Here is a 16,774-nt window from a genome sequence, read left to right on the forward strand (position 1 = left end):
CACTCTAACTGGAAAGAGCCATTGTTTGACTCCCATGCTGAGATTGACATGGAACTGGGTATGTGTTTGTTTTGTGGCATTAACTCTTCTATGAATTGCACTTTTTTATGTATGTTCCTCTGTCTCTGAAGATATCAAAAGATGTGGTGTGTTGTTGCCTGCTCTGCAGTGTGCTTGCCCACCAGTGCTTATTAACAAGGCTAGAAACTGTCTTCTACTTGGCTAATGTTTACTGTCAGTTTTGCTGCTGGGCTATCTATCCTTCTGGAGCCAAACTTCAAAGCAGCTTGGATCTGGGTGGTCAGAGAGCTGGGTGGGAAGACACGCTCATCCTTTTCTTGTTTCATCTAATGTCTCTTGTAGTAGTGGCCTCCCACTCTCTTCCTCTGTTGGCTAACATGCCCGGGAATGTTAAGCACTAAGTTGAAATGCTTTCTATTTTCATCCCATTTTTACTTAACCATCATTTTGTGTTTTTGTTTTTTTCTGTTTAGCTTTAAAGAAGAATAATATCACTAAATTTCCAAATGTTCACTCGAGGGTAAGGATTTCTTCTAGCACACCGGTGGTGGAGGATACACAGAGCTGGCAAGCATCACTTTTTACTTAGCTTCCTCCTCTCTCTGTATGCAGATCAATGGTTTCAGTCTATGGCTGAGGGTAATACTGGTGAGAGTCTGATCAGGGAGAAGTCTTTGTACCTCACATTCCAGTGATGTGAGGCTGAGCCTCTCTGTTGGACTCTTTCTGGCCTGCTTTCATGTTCTCAAATGTGATGGCTTGGGCAAGGGTGTTTGCTGATGATTGTACTTGCTTCGGGTGGCTAGGATGTCCTTCCCTCACTGCCTTCTTGGCCTTCAAGTTATTCAATAAACCCCATTTTGACCTAAAGAAATGAAATCCTGGCCAGGGAACGTGATCTCTAGCTTTTATAGACTCAGGAATCACAGAGCTGCAGGACACTGCACATCCTTAGCCAGAAGTGAAATTCTGACCTTCCTTACCACTCTGGGCCAGGAAGCAGAGGCTTGAGAGGATTAGGGTATGCAAAACTTCTTTGCTTGAATTTACCAGGAGTAGGTCAGGGTCAAAAATTCCAGTGAGTCAGGAGCTGGGCTGGTGGGGACTGTGCTGAACCTGAGAGCCTAGGTCTCAGCACTCACTCAGCTCCAGCGTGTTTTTGCCATGAAAGAATTTGGGCCCACTATTTCCAGATCCTCCACTTTTCCAAGAGAAGTCAGAAATCCTGGTTTTTACATTAATTGCCAGGTTAAATATGGGGAAACTATATTTAAAATAGAAGTTGGGGGCCAAACCTTCTGTGGGTCAGGTGTGGCCCGTCAGCTCCATTTTCAGTCTACTCAGTAGGTGAAGGGATAAGACAGATTCACTCTGGTTTAATTCTGTTATTTGTTTGAGTTTCCCTTTCTAAAGGTAGAATGCTTCCCAGCAGAAGTCAATAATACTAAGTTAATGAAAAGGAAATTGGTACTAATTGAACAAAACAAGGGGCAAAAGTATAAAGCCTGCTTTATTATTTTTTTCACCATACCCTGACTCCATCAAAAGGCTACCTGCTAGCTACATATTCACTAATACCTGCCTTTTTCATTAAGAAAGCATGCTGTCATGCTAAGAGTCCTTACATAAAATAAAATTCCTCTTGTTCATCCCACTTTCTCCTTCTAGAACAATGCCTTTGAATTCGTTCATTCAACAAGGCATTTTTTTTAATATTAGGCATTCTTCTGTGCATTTGCAATACAAATTGGAAAATGCAGGAAGGCCCATACAACTTCTGCCCTCTAATGAAAAACAAAAAATACTGGGTGGCAGGAAAGAATGTTTAGGAATGGAGGTTTTTTTTCTTTTTTTTTTTTGTGGAAGATTAGCCCTGAGCTAACATCTGCTGCCAATCCTCCTCTTTTTGCTGAGGAAGACTGGCCCTGAGCTAACATCCATGCCCATCTTCCTCTACTTTATATGTGGGATGCCTACCACAGCATGGCTTGCCAAGCGGTGCCATGTCTGCACTTGGGATCTGAACCGGCAAACCCTGGGCTGCCAAAGCGAAACGTGCACACTTAACTGCTGCGCCACTGGGCCGGCCCCTGGAGGAGTATTTTGATTTAGTGATTACTTTTATTTAGTGGTTAATTGAGCATTATGTTTCTAATTCCCAAAATAAATGACTGACTTCAGCTAATATTAATGGAATAAAAATAATGGAACCTGTCTCTGCAAACTAGTTGTGGGTTCCTTCCTTGATTAAAATTTCAGATAAGATAGAACAGGGCAGTTGGTTTTACTAGTTTTGCAGTTTAAAATTCATTGTAATTATTGTTGATATTCAGGTTTCTAGAAAGGGAAAAAAAACCCAAAAGTAAGCCACAGTATTTCTAAATAAAGAAACATTTCAAAACAAGACTTCAGCTAGACTCTCTGGCCAGTGACAGAAGCAATCTCTTCTCCTATATATTTTTCTAAAAGTTCCAGAATCCCACCAGTATTATATCCTGTTTTGTTTGTAAATATTGAGGGCAAAGTACATGTCTGTGGCTCAAATACTCATTGAGTTTGAAGGGCCCATTAGCTGACTCTTCTACACAAGCTGCTTTGATTGGCTGCCAGCTGGCCTTTGTCTTGCTTAGACACATGATATTAAAGGTTGCGGTTCTCATTGGTGCTCTCCTCTTTACAGATCTTAGAAACCAACCATACAGACGAGCCGATGCGGTGAGGAGAAGTGTCAGGCGGCGCTTTGATGATCAGAACTTGCGTTCTGTTAACGGTGCCGAAATAACCATGTGAACCTGAGACCTGCCTGTATGAATGGAGGGTGTGCGTGATTGAAACTGTCCACAGGAAATTTATGTGCTACCATTTAACTGCAGCCTTGAACATAGATAATATATTCTAAGGGCTCAGATTTAGCAAACACATAGGAATTTAAAAATGATGGGCTTTCCTTTCAACCTTCGTTAACAAGTGCCTAAAAGTGGAAGTACCTGCTCAGATTAATCAAAGCAATAGGATTTGATTTGATTAGGTATCTTTTTACACCAGTATGTTATTCAATTTTTTAACCAAAATGTAAATTTCATATTAGATTCATTACCTGCCATTGTGATTGTCCCATGATGGCCCACCCTGGTTTCCTGATAAATTGTAAATAACATGGATGCATCTGCTGTGGGCTTCCTTTGCTGAGATATCTTTTAAGAAATTAATTTTGTGTTTCAGCCATACCCATCAACTTTGTATTTTTAACGGCTTGCAACATGGAAGAAGGAAAAAGCCACATGATAAACTCCTTCTGCCCATAACCAAGCCCCAGCAAAGTACAGACAAGATGCAATTGCAGTGGCACAGGAGAAGTCACTCAACTCTCTCTCTTGTTTCACATTCTCCTGCTTCTGTGCTAGGGTACACTGCCCTGAGAGACATTCACCAGTCTGAATGCAAGGATATGATGGCATACAAATGTTGTATAAGACTTATTTGCAGTACTGTGTTCTTCAGCTAGAGGCAGCTTTTAAAAAATAATGCAAAATGTATTTATTAATTAGCACTAAAATTAACATTTCAGTAATCACTGTTAGGATTTCTGAGGACCATTATGGGTCAATCCTGAGAATATAAATCAGTGCCTTGCCAGCCAGGGAGAAGTCCACTAGCTCTATGAACAAGCATTCAAGATTACTTCCGCTAGCAGCGTAGTGTTAGTAACCTGGCCTTATTCTCCTCTGACAATCGCAAGGTTTTGTTTTGCTGCTGCTTCCTTTTGTAAATTGGAGAAGATATATTTGGCTTCATATATCAAAGCTAAGAAGTTATTTTATTTCTCATTACTTTATGAGGAACTGCAGTGAAATTGCTCAAGTATTCACATTGGGATTAAGCTTAAAATGCTATGTAATGGGACTGAACAGCCAACTAAGCCACTGTTATTTTTCCTTCCTCTCTGGCACGGCACTTGATCCATTCCAAAGTCAAAAACTGGACTGAAGCTAATTTGTACTTTTCATAATATACATTCTGCTTCTGGCTTACCTTCTTGGTACATCACATCAATATATTAATTGTAAAGTTTATTGTATAGTATTTAACCACTGAATTTCTTATTTTATGTTGTGCTTATGTGAACTCCATGGTGAAGGTCCCATTTTCCTTGATAATGTGTAGTTATATGATCTTTTTAAATGTACAGATATTTTGCTATAAAACTGGTGCAGTTTTTTATGGTTTTTACACTTCTCTTTAATTCCCACCTAAGCCTCTGGGTAATATTGTAAATATTGTTTAAAAATGCATCAGCCTATGCTATACAATCTGAATGTTATTTTAACTTATAGTTTTTTTTTAATATATATATTTAACTACAAGGACAGTTTAGGGATCAGTTACATTTCACTTTAGCATACCTATTTACAGAAAGATTACGTTTAAACTGCCACCTGCTAGCACATTTTCTGAAATGTGTAATTGAAAAAGAACATGCCAAGATTTTGTCTTTCTGTTGACTGAACATTCATTTTGATGAAGAAAGCAATTTGACCATGAGATGTAGCACAAGTAGTTGGTCCTTTACCACAAGCAGCTGTTTTCCAAAGCTCAGTGCTGATGAGCATATGTTAAAATAATTGCCTATTTATTAATCTACAGACAGTAATGTTGGCATGTTCTTTTCTGTCTATTACTGGGCCTGCTTCTTAGCAATATTAGAAATGTTTTATAAAAGCAGTTCATGTTACTTTTCTGGTCTTTTCATGGCATATGAGCAAATAAACTATTTACACTACTATCCTGTAATATGTTGTTGCCTTTCCATGGTATATCTCAGGGGTTTTTTACCAGTTTTATGCACACTTTTATCTTCTAGAAATAGATACTGTGTTCCTGCATGAACTCACAATCTAAATATATTTGGCAAATTTTAAGGAAAAATCCCTCCTTTTACAAACTCTTGATCACTTGCTGTGTGGAATGTAAGAACCAAATAGGTTTTGGTAGTAAGGGCTACATCTCCAAAATTGTACTTAGGAATTGATTCCTTCCAGAGAAATAGTACTCGTTTGGTGAGACACTGCCTGCCCCTAAAGTTGTTTTAATGAAGAGGTGGTAGATATACAGATTGGGTGTGTGTAATCCTGCACCGGACAGCCACCGTTGGTTGGAAAGGTACATACAAGCATGTTGGCCCTGTTGTGCACACACAATGATAATTGTAATGATAACTACAGGTCATCAGAAAAGTTTAGTACATTCTTTGCTATATTCCTTTTAGAGAAGGAAGGAAATCTGTTAATTTATTTTAGAAAACTGTCCCAGTGGCTTAAAAACTTAGGGGGTGTAAATTAGTCATTTAAGGAATTGTTGCAGTAGGTCTTCATTCCCAGTTCAGTGCTCTTTCCACTTCAACAATGTAGTCGAAGCTTTATTTTATAAAGAGGGGGGAAAGTTAGATTCTGCAGTTAGTAGAATCTCTAGTTTGTTCTATACCAGGACAAGTGCCTCATGATAAAGGAAATAAGGTCCTCAATATTATCCCAAAAATTCAGAATGTTTTCAAACCCAAACTACAGCTGTTCAAATGAGGCAGATATGGTTAGGTTTAGAGCATTATATACTAGTCACATCCATTTTTTTAAAGATGTTTACGAATACCTCAGAATTAAGTCCCCTTGTTCCCCACTCATAATCCTTCAACTAAACATCTAAATCCTAATCCACTAAAATTTACTGCAGTGACACCACAATGAATGCCCAGTAACCTTGCTGACTGAACAACACTGCTCAGCACAGAATGGGACCTGATATCTATCACTGACTCTGCTGGTTCAACATACTGAATTCTGTAGAATTACCTAATTTTACACTAGAAGGTATACTTTCATAATATTAGCTTTATAATTCACATACCTATTAATTTTATTACTTGATAAAACTTCTTAGCCCTCATATATTTCCTAATTTTTATCAGAAATGTCTGCAAAGATGAATATACTGTCAGCTCATACAAAAGGATTAATCTCTTAGTTTTCCATTCCATTTGAAACTAACACCCCATCTATTTCCAAGAAAAAATGTGAAGAAACAAATGCATGAAGTGTCGATATGCTTTTTTTTTTTTTTTTTTTGCTGAGGAAGATTAGCCCTGAGCTAACATCTGTGCCAATCTTCCTCTATATGTGGGTTGCTGCCACAGCATGGCTGAGGAGTGGTGTAGGTCTGTGCCCGGGATCCAAACCCATGAACCCAGGCTGTCAAAGTGGACTGTGCCAAACTTAACCACTACATCATAGGGCTGGCCCCAATAGACTTTTTTTCTTGATCTAACTTTTTATAGAGAAAAGTATTACACTGAGAAAACAGAGAATATGGGCATCTAGCATCTCACAGCACAGAACTGCTGCATATGAAGGTTGCTTAAAGGAAAAAATAGACACAAATCCAACTTATTTAGTAAAAGATGCCATTTTTTCTAATAAATTATATTTATTTACAAAAGGTCTAATTTTATATAACTATGAGGTTCTTTACATCAGAACAATATATAAACAGAAGTGAAAACCTGGTAATTACACACACAGAAAATAGAAATCTTGTTCCCCCATTACTCACCTTTCAGAACAAGTCTTCAGTTTAGTTGTAGAGGTAGGCAAGAGACCAACACCTACCAAAAAAGTTTGCAGGCAGGACCAAAAAAAGAGATGTTTATAAATAGCATATTTATATAAACCCCAAGGAACAGCATAAAAGAAGGGCATCAAGAAATGGCTCAGTTTGAATCTGATCTGATTAGGCAGCCACTCTTTCAGTCTATGATTGAACACCAGGGTGGGGAGGATAGCCAGTTCCCCTGAAATGCAAATGTCTACCTTACACCTAGGGCAATTGCCATCGAATTAAGAGTAAATTACCAACCACTAACAATGACATAGCCTTGAACTAGATCCTATTGAGTCATACAAGTGATTTTCATATAGCAAGTTTAAAACATAAAAATACGCACTCAAGGACTAGGCCAGGTAGACAAACTAAATAAAACGGAGGACTAGGGGGAGCGTGTAGGTAATCAGAGCATATTCTTCTCACTTCCTACTTCACCCTAAGTCAGCTCCAGTACTTAATGTCACCATTATTCACCCCTTTGTCAGAAGTAGCCTGAAATGATTAGTTCTGAGCTCAGAATTTCAATAGGAATTTTGCTATTGTGTCCATTAGGGCCTTTAAAGAACAACTCTGATCTAGCTAAATGTTAGCTCAAATAAAAGTTACTACTTCTAAACTATTATGATATATTAATTTATGAATATGATATGAAAGGGATGTTTCAGATCATCACAAGGGATTGCCTTTCCTACTCAAAAACTACATGGAAGTTATTTTGTCACTAACAAGTTTTGGACATTTCTGAAGTAACAGTTAAGATAAGGTACAGTCACTAGAACTTACCTTAAGTGCACTTCAATTATGTATGTGGCTTTAGTTGTGGGTTAGTAGAGTTTATTGCAATGCTTTTTCAAGCCCTTTAATATAGATGATGGGTACTATGGATGGTGGATGAGTACATCTGTCAACTAATATTTTACATTCAATAAATACCTACTACGTGCCAGGCACTGCCCACAGGATATACCAGTGAATGAAACACAAATTCCTGCCCCCCAGAAACTTGACCACCATTTAAGTGAAAAAAAAAAAAAAACTGAGAAACATAAGAGCAAGGTAAGAATTGATAAGGAAAGTAAGAATTGTGGGACGGGTACATCCCAGTACCAGAACCGTAGAATGAGATTATAAGCCTATTATTATAAGCCTATCAGAACACAGTTCCATTAAAATTACTCATATCATTTTGCTTTTCCTTTATGTAAAATGAGTGCAGTTTTACCTAGAGAATGTAAAAGAAGAATTAAAATTCTACCTGGTATTGAGAGAGATACATCCCCAAGGGAAAAGAAAAAATCTCAGATGTAAGATATAAGCAGTTAACGTGCTTTGCCTCATTTTGCTTTTAGAAATGTTTATAGTTCTTTAGTTTTGTAGTTTACATTTAAATTACATAATCTACTTAAATATCCTAGAAGCTTAAAAAAAAAAAGAAAAAGACTCACCACTCTTCCTTGTGTACTATTAAGTTACAAACTGTTCCCTCTCTTAAATAGCATCTAAGCCTTAAAAAAAATCTTTCTTTATATAAAGGGCCTACCCCTTTTTGGATGCAAAAATAAAAGTGGCTGCCAAAGTCACTCAGTTGACCATTAACACTGTAAGAAAACCAGGATCATCTAGGCAAATGCTTCTTAACACAGGATGCAGGCCCTTTGGTAACTGAATGAAAGCTATGGACCTTCTTTCCAGAAAAATATGCAGATTTTCAGGGGTTTTACAGTTTCATTTTACTACTGCGAATTAAGATTGCCTTACTCGAGGCCAATCCTTTTCATTTTATAGTTGTATAAAACACCCAATTAGTAAAAGTCTAAAGATGAAATAGTTGTGGTACTTTGATCATTTTCAAATTTACCGGGAGACATAAAAAGTACTTTTGTATTCTTCTTACTTGATTGTTTATACAAATCCAATTTTCCCACATAGGAATTATGGATCGGGAGAAAACAACATCAAATATTTGAGCTTCTTATTTTGACTACTAAGCATATTAAATTTATTAGTGAATTTAATCCAATAACTCAATGATGAGGGAAGGTAAACTCTCAACATTTATCCAAGAGTCTAAGGCTCAATTGAAAAGTATAAATTCTCCTTATCTGAAAATAAACATGCTTTCGTGTTTAAATACATTTGTTTAAGCTCTGTTCAAACTCTTGTCTGCTCAACTCTAATAGAACTAATATTCTAAAACATTTCAGCTTTTACCAGACTGATGATTTAGAAACCTAATCTAATAGGGTAAAAGTATTCATGTAGAACTCCTGCTTTCACAAAATTTCCCTATCACCTGTACCTTCAGACTGTACAGTATCTTTCTGACAACTAAATCTCATTTGATGGGATTATCAGAGGTAGACAAAGATTACAGTCGCTTCAATTACATCTTTTTATAACAAGAATGCTGTATTTTGAGTTGCAAATTGTTCACTGGTTTCTAGGTCTAATAATTTTCATGGGTCAAACACAGGGAAACTTGAATTTGTATTGTCTTGTAAGGATATCAAGTTGTGAGAAGCCAGTATCTCTATAAGAAATACAGAAATCTATTTTGAGGACATTCTAAAACACATCAATAGCTTTTTATTTAAATAGAAAAATCAAAACTTTAAAGTTGTACTTAAAAAATGATCATTCATGGAAGTAATTAAAACAAAGTTTTACAGCTTCTAAATTCTCTCGTGAAAACATCACTACTATTTCTGCCAGTATCATATGCATAAAGATTGTACCACTGACTTCTGTGTCAAGTGTTTGACATGATTAGCAATATTAACGATCATTACAATGGGACCTCTGAAATTAAGTCTAGGCAACTCCACGTTGCCAAAGTTGTTCTATGTTTTGGTTCTAATGTACAATAGGAGACTAACCTCCAGCAAGCAACTTGATTACTTCATATTTTCTAAAGATAGTGATTCTCACCTTCTACAAAGTCCTGTCCTATTTCACAGCAGAAAAATGAGCTGGCAGAGAGAAGTTCAGAAACAATCAACCCCCCAGTCCCATTTTGAGACTTGCAACAGTGGCTGCTACATTTAATTGAAATACAGGGAGCAGGGATGAGAAAGAGTCGTCCTGGTCAGTCCCACTTTCAAATTAATCAGGATAGTGAAGGAAAAATAAAATGAACTTTCTGTTCTTCTAAATCCCAACTTGAAATGAGATCGCTCAAAGTGTCCAAAATAAAAAAAAAATGCATAAGATAATACCAAAGACTATATGCTAAAATTTACTTTAAAAAATCTCCTGCATTGAAGAAAAAATAGTATAAATTACATTACCAACTCTCAAAAGTTAGCATATCAGGAGTATTCTAGCTTCAAATCATTGCCTCTCTAAAGAATTCTGTAGGAAATTCATAGATCAAAAACGAATATAGGGGCCTCAAATGCACTGATTCATAATATTCTTAAATATTCAAAAAGGAAAATAACCTAGCTATGTGGGTAAGATGAAGCAAAATTCCAGGGACTTAGTATCTTTAAGTGGTCGTACAATTTTTTTTTAGAGCTGAGCAGTTTAAGTAGAAATAAATACTAGTACACGCTAGAAGAGAAGGTTTAATAATTGATAAAAATGTACAAAAATATTCAAATCAGAAATGCTTTAGAATGTGTACCACGAAGTCAATACTTCTCAGTGAGTAGGGAAGGTAAAAGACTTCCTCAATGAAAAAAAAAGCAAGAGAAAGATCGAATTTTTTTTTAAAAAAAGACAACTGTTAAAGAAAATGTTTAAAGTCAACATTGATTTTTGTTTTAGACAAGGATATTGCAACTATCACTTAACGTTTGGTGGCACATTCTTTAGTAGGTCCTTAAGGCAATATATTTAAACTAATTTACAATTTGATTTGATGTTAACTTTTTAAACATCACCTCAAAATAATGCCCTCACAATAGCCTTTTTAAAATGTAATCGGATGTTTCATAAAAAATAATGGTGGCTTTATTATAGTAGTGCTTATTAACACCACTATAGTTAAGGGTCTACCAGGTTTCCATTAAGAACACCTATTTCTGAGTTCACCATAAAAGATCATATCGGCTTTAACCAGTTGGGTAGTGCACAAAAAACCAGTTTTATCAGTTGCTGGTGCTTTGTTTTGTACTACTAGATATCAAAAAAATTTTCATTATATCTTCAAAATCCAACTTCTATAAAGTAAATCAAATCATCTCATGACTTAGACTTTAGAACAAAGTAGAGACATCTGCAGTTATCAGTAAATTGCCACCTTTAATCCATCCTGCAGTGCCCTCTGAAAGGGTCACAGAAAGACAGTTATGACCGTATGAAAATATGATTCTTGATACAGAATCAAAAGTTATTTTCAATTTCCTTTGCTTTTATAAAGTCCACAATAACAATACTTAAATGCACTTTTTTTTTTCTGTGATATAATTAAAACCCAGTGTTATTTCAATTGAACTTAAAATAGAGTCCCTGGTCTGAATTAGACTTTAAATCATACTGTAAACATATATTTGGTATAATTTATTGATCATCATCCAGTTGCTCCAAAAGGGTCCTTCTGCGCTTTTCCAATTCTCCTTCACTCAGTTCACTGCCAGAAGTATCCCAATTACCCTGAAAAGACATAGAATACAATTATATTTGATGTCAAAAGGTTACATAGTAATGAACCTTTGAAAAATGATCCAAAATCTATATTGAGTCTCATCCACAGAAACAAGCACATCACAGGGTTTAAAGACTGACCTCTTTCCCAAAAGCCTATCAATGTGTTGCTAACTAAGGACTCCTTGGTTATATTAGGGGAGACACTTAACTCAGAAGGAGGTTTTTACATGGTGCTACTTTCACTTTACATTAATATGTAAATCAGGGAGAACGGTTCATTCCAGTTTCTTTTCCTTCCTCTTACACAACTGAATATAAAACCTCTTGTTTCCATTTAATGGAAGCTGGGTATTCATTTCCCAGGCACTATCTCCTTGCTGATTTTGCACAGATTCTAGGTTGTCCTCTTAAGTGTTTCATATTACAGAAAAGCATTATGCTTTAAGCATACTGTTGTGCCCAGATAAACAAACATTTAAGGTTTATGAAAAGGACAAGACTTACGCTGAAAAAAAAACCCTCGAAAAATAAAAGTAATACTGCACTATCTATGAGAAACAACCTTTGAAAAATGGATAGTTCGCCTAACCTCCCTCCCTTCAGAGATTTCATTTAACCTACTGTAAGGAAGAAACTGCTAAGCTGCTAATAAGTATAGAGAAAATATTCATTCTTCACCATGGATGTGCATCAGACTCACCAGTGCAGTTTTAAAAAAAAGCCATACCAACTGAATCAGAATATCCAAATGGAGCATCAGGGCTTATCTACACAGTTTAAACTCTCCACTGGTGATTCAGAGGCATTACCCTTGCTAAGCCCACAGCATTTGTGGAAGGAATGGCAAGGCTAAGGCAGCTAGGGTTATTGTGTTCTGTCATTCATAAATATATATACACACACACACACGTATATGGGAATCTAAGAATTATGTAATTTGATATTAAAATATTAACTTTGGCTTGTAGTATCTACCTATTTGTCCTCACTTCTTCCCCTCAATGCTCATTTCTAATGCTACTTTTTTTTTGGTGAGGAAGACTGTTCTGGAGCTAAGATCCATGCCAATCTTGCCAATCTTCTTTTTGCTTGAGGAAGAGTATCCCTGAGCTAACATCTATGCCAATCTTCCTCTATTTTTTTCTATGTAGGACGCTGCCACAGCATGGTTTGATGAGCAGTGTATAGGTCCACGCCTGGGATCCAAACCCAGGAACCCTGGGCCGCTGAAGCAGAGTGCGTGAACTTAACCACCACACCACCGGGCAGGCCCTGGAATGCTTCCTTTTGAAACTGGATTTAGTAACCATGACAACTGTGGACATCTAGAGGGAGAATTCCTGATTTGAGTCTCCTAAATGTTATATTCCTTAAAAAATTAGGTAGAAAATGTCTAGTGGCACTTCTTAGTGAGAATGTACAAAGCACAAGACCATATCTTTTCTTAGTGGGTTAAAACAATAGTTACGGAATGCTGTTATTTTTTTAAGGAATATAAAATTTAGGACACTCAAATCGGGTCATTCATGACCACATAAGTTAAAAAACTATTTTGTGTGAAAGGTAGTTAACTGAATTTTCACTGTTTTCTTCAATGGCAGCAGACCTGAAAAAGGTCTATTCTTTAAACACCATCATAGTTTAACCACAGTATCTATTCTTGTATTTTGAAAATACAGGTATGACTGAATTCTAAATACTTACAGAATCCTTTCCAGTCTTTTTCTTAGGTGATTTGTGTTTTGATTCTGATCTTTGTCTAGTTCTGTCTTTTTCACTTTCCCGGTCTTTTTCTTTTTTATCCTTCTCCCGTTCAGCATCTGACTCCGGAGAGTCCTGTATAAATAAAAAATGTTAGGATTTTGATGAAGACACCATTCTATTTTTAAAAATCCTTATATAACTAATATTTAAGACCATTCACATAAAACAGGGTATGTGATCTCAGAGTGGTGAAATCTGAATTGTTAACATCAAGGATTCTTAACATTTCCAAGATTCATGGGAGGGAGATGGTCTTTCCTACAGGAAAGATGACATTCTAATAGGGTAACATGCCACTAAAAGAGCTTCATTAAATTAGGGACAAAGGTACACTTAAGATTGGATTATATCTATTATGTAAATATAGATAGATACTACATTTTCCACCAACCAAGTAAGATACTGATTTATGTGGATATGTATAATAGGATGCTGAGATCAGCTTAATCACATATTACGTTGACAGCTGTATAATAAAATTCTTTCCTCAAAATTGCTACCAAGAAGCAGGAATTACCTAAAATGTAATGCCTGTGCCTAAATAAACAGTCCTTTATTAGATATGCACAAATCCAAGTGAGTAGCATGAAAAAGTCTCATTCAACATGTTTGTGGTGACACCCAGGCCCTTACATTTTGAAAAATCTCCTTAGGTGTTATCTTGATGTGTACCTAAGATTAAGAACTAAGAGTGGAGGAGGGAGTTGTTTAAACATTTAAACTTTTGGTTCTCAAAAACAGTTATATATATATATCTTTTTTTTTTTTTTTAAACTTCACCAAAAGATTTCAATGGAAGATTAAGGTGAAGAACAGCTATAAAACTCCTGAGTTTAGGTGCCCATCTGAACTGTGCTGGACTACATAGGACTAGATAGAAAAAGGTTCTACTGCCACTGAGGAAGTTGAGGGCAGAAGCCTAAAAACAGGGTAAAAAGTATAAGCTTGCTTACAGATTTATGTCTCCTCTTCTTGCTTTTCTTCTTATGTTTTTTTGACTTCTTATAGCTTCTCTCTATGTAGCATGAAAAGAAACAAAGCGTCAGAATGTGAGGATATCCAAGTGTCAATGATTTTAATCAAGTTAAAAGATAGGCTTACCAGACTCAGCACTAGAAGAATGTTCTGAAGCAGATCGGGACTCTGATCGCTGCCTTTTTTTCTTTGAATGGCTGTCATCATCATCTGAATCTGACCCCTAAAACAACAGAAATAATTTCATTCACAATGATGCTAACAAACATATGTTACACCTCAATACACCTATGATGCCATCCAATAAACTTCCTTACCGATCGAGAGCGGGAACGTTTCCTGTGATGTTTTTTAGATTTTTTAGAATGTTTCTTGTTCTTTGAATGATGATGTTGACATTCGTGCTACAAGGGCAAAGGAAAAAATTTCAAAAGTTCACATTTACTTTAAACAGCAGATCATAATTTTTAAAAGCTATACAAATAATTTCTTAAAGTAAAATTCCATTCATTTTGCATATTTAGGATGTACTCCCTTGAAACTGTGCAAAGAATTAACATCTCTTAAAATGCTTTCTTCTGTTCCTTCTTAACCATCCTGTATCTCCTCATTTAGACTCTCAACAATGTAAAAATGTATTAATAAAAAAGTACTTTTTATAGGAATGATAATGATGTGTGCTAGTAGGGATACTGATAACTCTCCAGAAAGGTATAATCTGCACAACAGTCACAGTGCTTTCAAAAACAGTGAAATACAATTACATTCAGACACAGTTTTTCCGATGAATCTGGCTTTGGCCAGCGAACTAGGCCCAGTAAGAAGATAAAGAGCTACCTTAGAGCCATCCTTGAACTAAGATAAACGAGGCTAGTCTCAGAATAAATGCAAAATCTACTCCTTTATTTTTTTTTTAATTCTCTTCCTAATCAAACTTAAGACACTGGAAGGCAATCTACCTCTAACCTCACATGAAATCAAAGAGGAAAAGCTGTCTGTGTGGATTTTAACTCTTTCATTAAAACAATTATCAGGCTGGTAGAAAAAGGTAAATGATGCAGAAAGCTCCTTACCCCTAACACAGCTATGGTTCTGAAAATAAATTCTGATTCAGTTTACTTAGTGGAAATGGAAAATCTGGCTCAGAAGGACTCTCATTCTTTATGTCACTAAATGCTAACTCTTTTTCTATTTCAAGGCCCAAGACTATTGGGATTCAAAACCTACTCTAATGTGTTCAGCCCTTCCCTATGCTACCATCTTAAGCTCCACTTCTAACTTGACCACTTTACCCCCAGTAGAGATCGTGAAAGAATCTTGTTGGAGATTCTTGAATTGAGGGAAAATGTTAAACACTAACTAGAGCAGAGCTTCTCAAAATTAAATACACACTCTACTGCCCGAGAATCTTGTTAAAATGATGATTCTGATGCAGGACGTTTGTCGGCAGGGCCTGAGGTTCTGCGTTTCTAACATGTTCCCAGGTAATGCAGATGTTGCTGGTCTAAAACACACTTTGAGTAGAAAAGATCTTAGAGGCCAACAGGACTAGATCCAGAGGCAGCTGGGAAACGAAATAGGGTACACGTAGGTATATATTAACAGAGCAAACTGCTGTCAACAATGATATTCATCAAGAACAGTAAATCCAATGAAAGCATCAACGGTCAATTAAGTGACCTGCTATGCCCAATGACCATGCAACACTATATTAAGTATAAGTATGTGCCAGCTTTTAGCTGGTTTTAACGTATCAGTTCTCTATAACTGGAATGGAAGTATAGCATACTTGTTAAAAGCGTGAACCTTAGAGTCAAACAGCCTTGGTTTGCAAAGTACTTTATTTCTCTTTGCCTCAGTTTGCTCATCTGTAATTGCACAGCGTTGTTGTAAGGATTAAGTTCACATATGTAATATTTGTAAAACAATTAGAACAGTGCCTGGCCCAAATATTAGTAATCAATAATTACTGGTCAATTTAGCATATTCACCACTTACAACAAACGTCTACCTGAAATCCTTATCAAAATACCCTTATTCAGCTAATGGAGTAATTTGTAATTTTATCATTACTTGTTTTAACAACAATTTACTACTTACTCTATTATTTTTCAGAACCCCCCTGAGCTTTCAATACATCTAATGTAGTGTAATATTTGAAACATGTGCTTAAAACCTGTTTTCTATCTACTTTACAGGATTTTAAGTTTTCTTTAGGTTTACTAGTTAGTCCATGTGGCTGTTAAATTGCTGCATATCTAAAACACCATAAAAATATGTAACAAATTATGAACAGTCTCCACAAACAAATCTTTATGTTCCCATACAAGCTTAGTTTGTTTCACTTAACAGCAGTTTCTATAGAAAAATTAATTCCCTAACCATCCCAGGTAACTACATTTGTATAAAAGGAGTGTAATTTAAGAAACATACTTTGATCATTCTAAATTCTTCAAATTTTGTTTATATTTTATATTTCTACCAGTTATGACAATACTAAAATTACCTCAAGCACATGCATAAAATCTTTAAATATTCGTTTTCTTTCAGACTCCAGAGTTATGTCCTCAAACGCTGGCTCTTTTACAAATCTCTCCCGGATCTGAAAAATTCAGATATGGAATAAATTCATGAATACCAAGAGAAGTGTGCCAATATGACTAAAAGAAATCATAACAGCAAGTGAAAACTGTGACAGCCTCGTCCTCTCAAGTCTCTTGTTTCCTTTTCTCTAAAGTCCAAACCATTTTTAAAAATATTCCTAAACGCA

The 16,774-nt window shown here is 36.0% G+C and overlaps 2 protein-coding genes across 20 annotated transcripts in view; one reads left to right on the forward strand and one right to left on the reverse strand.

Annotated features, from left to right (window-relative positions):
* The window catches only part of FMNL2 (formin like 2), a 292,532-nt gene extending 287,717 nt beyond the window's left edge, over positions 1-4,815 (forward strand). For 7 of the 11 annotated variants that reach the window (XM_070507768.1, XM_070507769.1, XM_014831187.3 and 4 more), the window contains one exon: positions 2,702-4,815. In XM_070507768.1, the coding sequence (XP_070363869.1) occupies positions 2,702-2,811 (110 nt within the window). In that variant the 3' untranslated portion in view covers positions 2,812-4,815. Of the gene's footprint in view, positions 1-494; positions 589-2,701 lie in introns of all 11 variants that reach the window. The other 4 variants (XM_070507771.1, XM_070507765.1, XM_070507770.1 and 1 more) reach the window with 2 other exon arrangements.
* Positions 4,816-10,221: 5,406 nt separating this feature from the next.
* The window catches only part of PRPF40A (pre-mRNA processing factor 40 homolog A), a 54,131-nt gene continuing 47,578 nt past the window's right edge, over positions 10,222-16,774 (reverse strand). For all 9 annotated transcript variants that reach the window (XM_044768903.2, XM_014831172.3, XM_014831171.3 and 6 more), the window contains 6 exons: positions 16,511-16,606; positions 14,322-14,408; positions 14,131-14,227; positions 13,983-14,044; positions 12,970-13,101; positions 10,222-11,271 (listed from right to left, as the gene is read on the reverse strand). In XM_044768903.2, the coding sequence (XP_044624838.2) occupies positions 11,179-11,271; positions 12,970-13,101; positions 13,983-14,044; positions 14,131-14,227; positions 14,322-14,408; positions 16,511-16,606 (567 nt within the window). In that variant the 3' untranslated portion in view covers positions 10,222-11,178. The remainder of the gene's footprint in view (positions 11,272-12,969; positions 13,102-13,982; positions 14,045-14,130; positions 14,228-14,321; positions 14,409-16,510; positions 16,607-16,774) is intronic.

Source organism: Equus asinus, chromosome 4, assembly GCF_041296235.1.
Source record: "Equus asinus isolate D_3611 breed Donkey chromosome 4, EquAss-T2T_v2, whole genome shotgun sequence".
Lineage (NCBI taxonomy): Eukaryota > Metazoa > Chordata > Mammalia > Perissodactyla > Equidae > Equus > Equus asinus.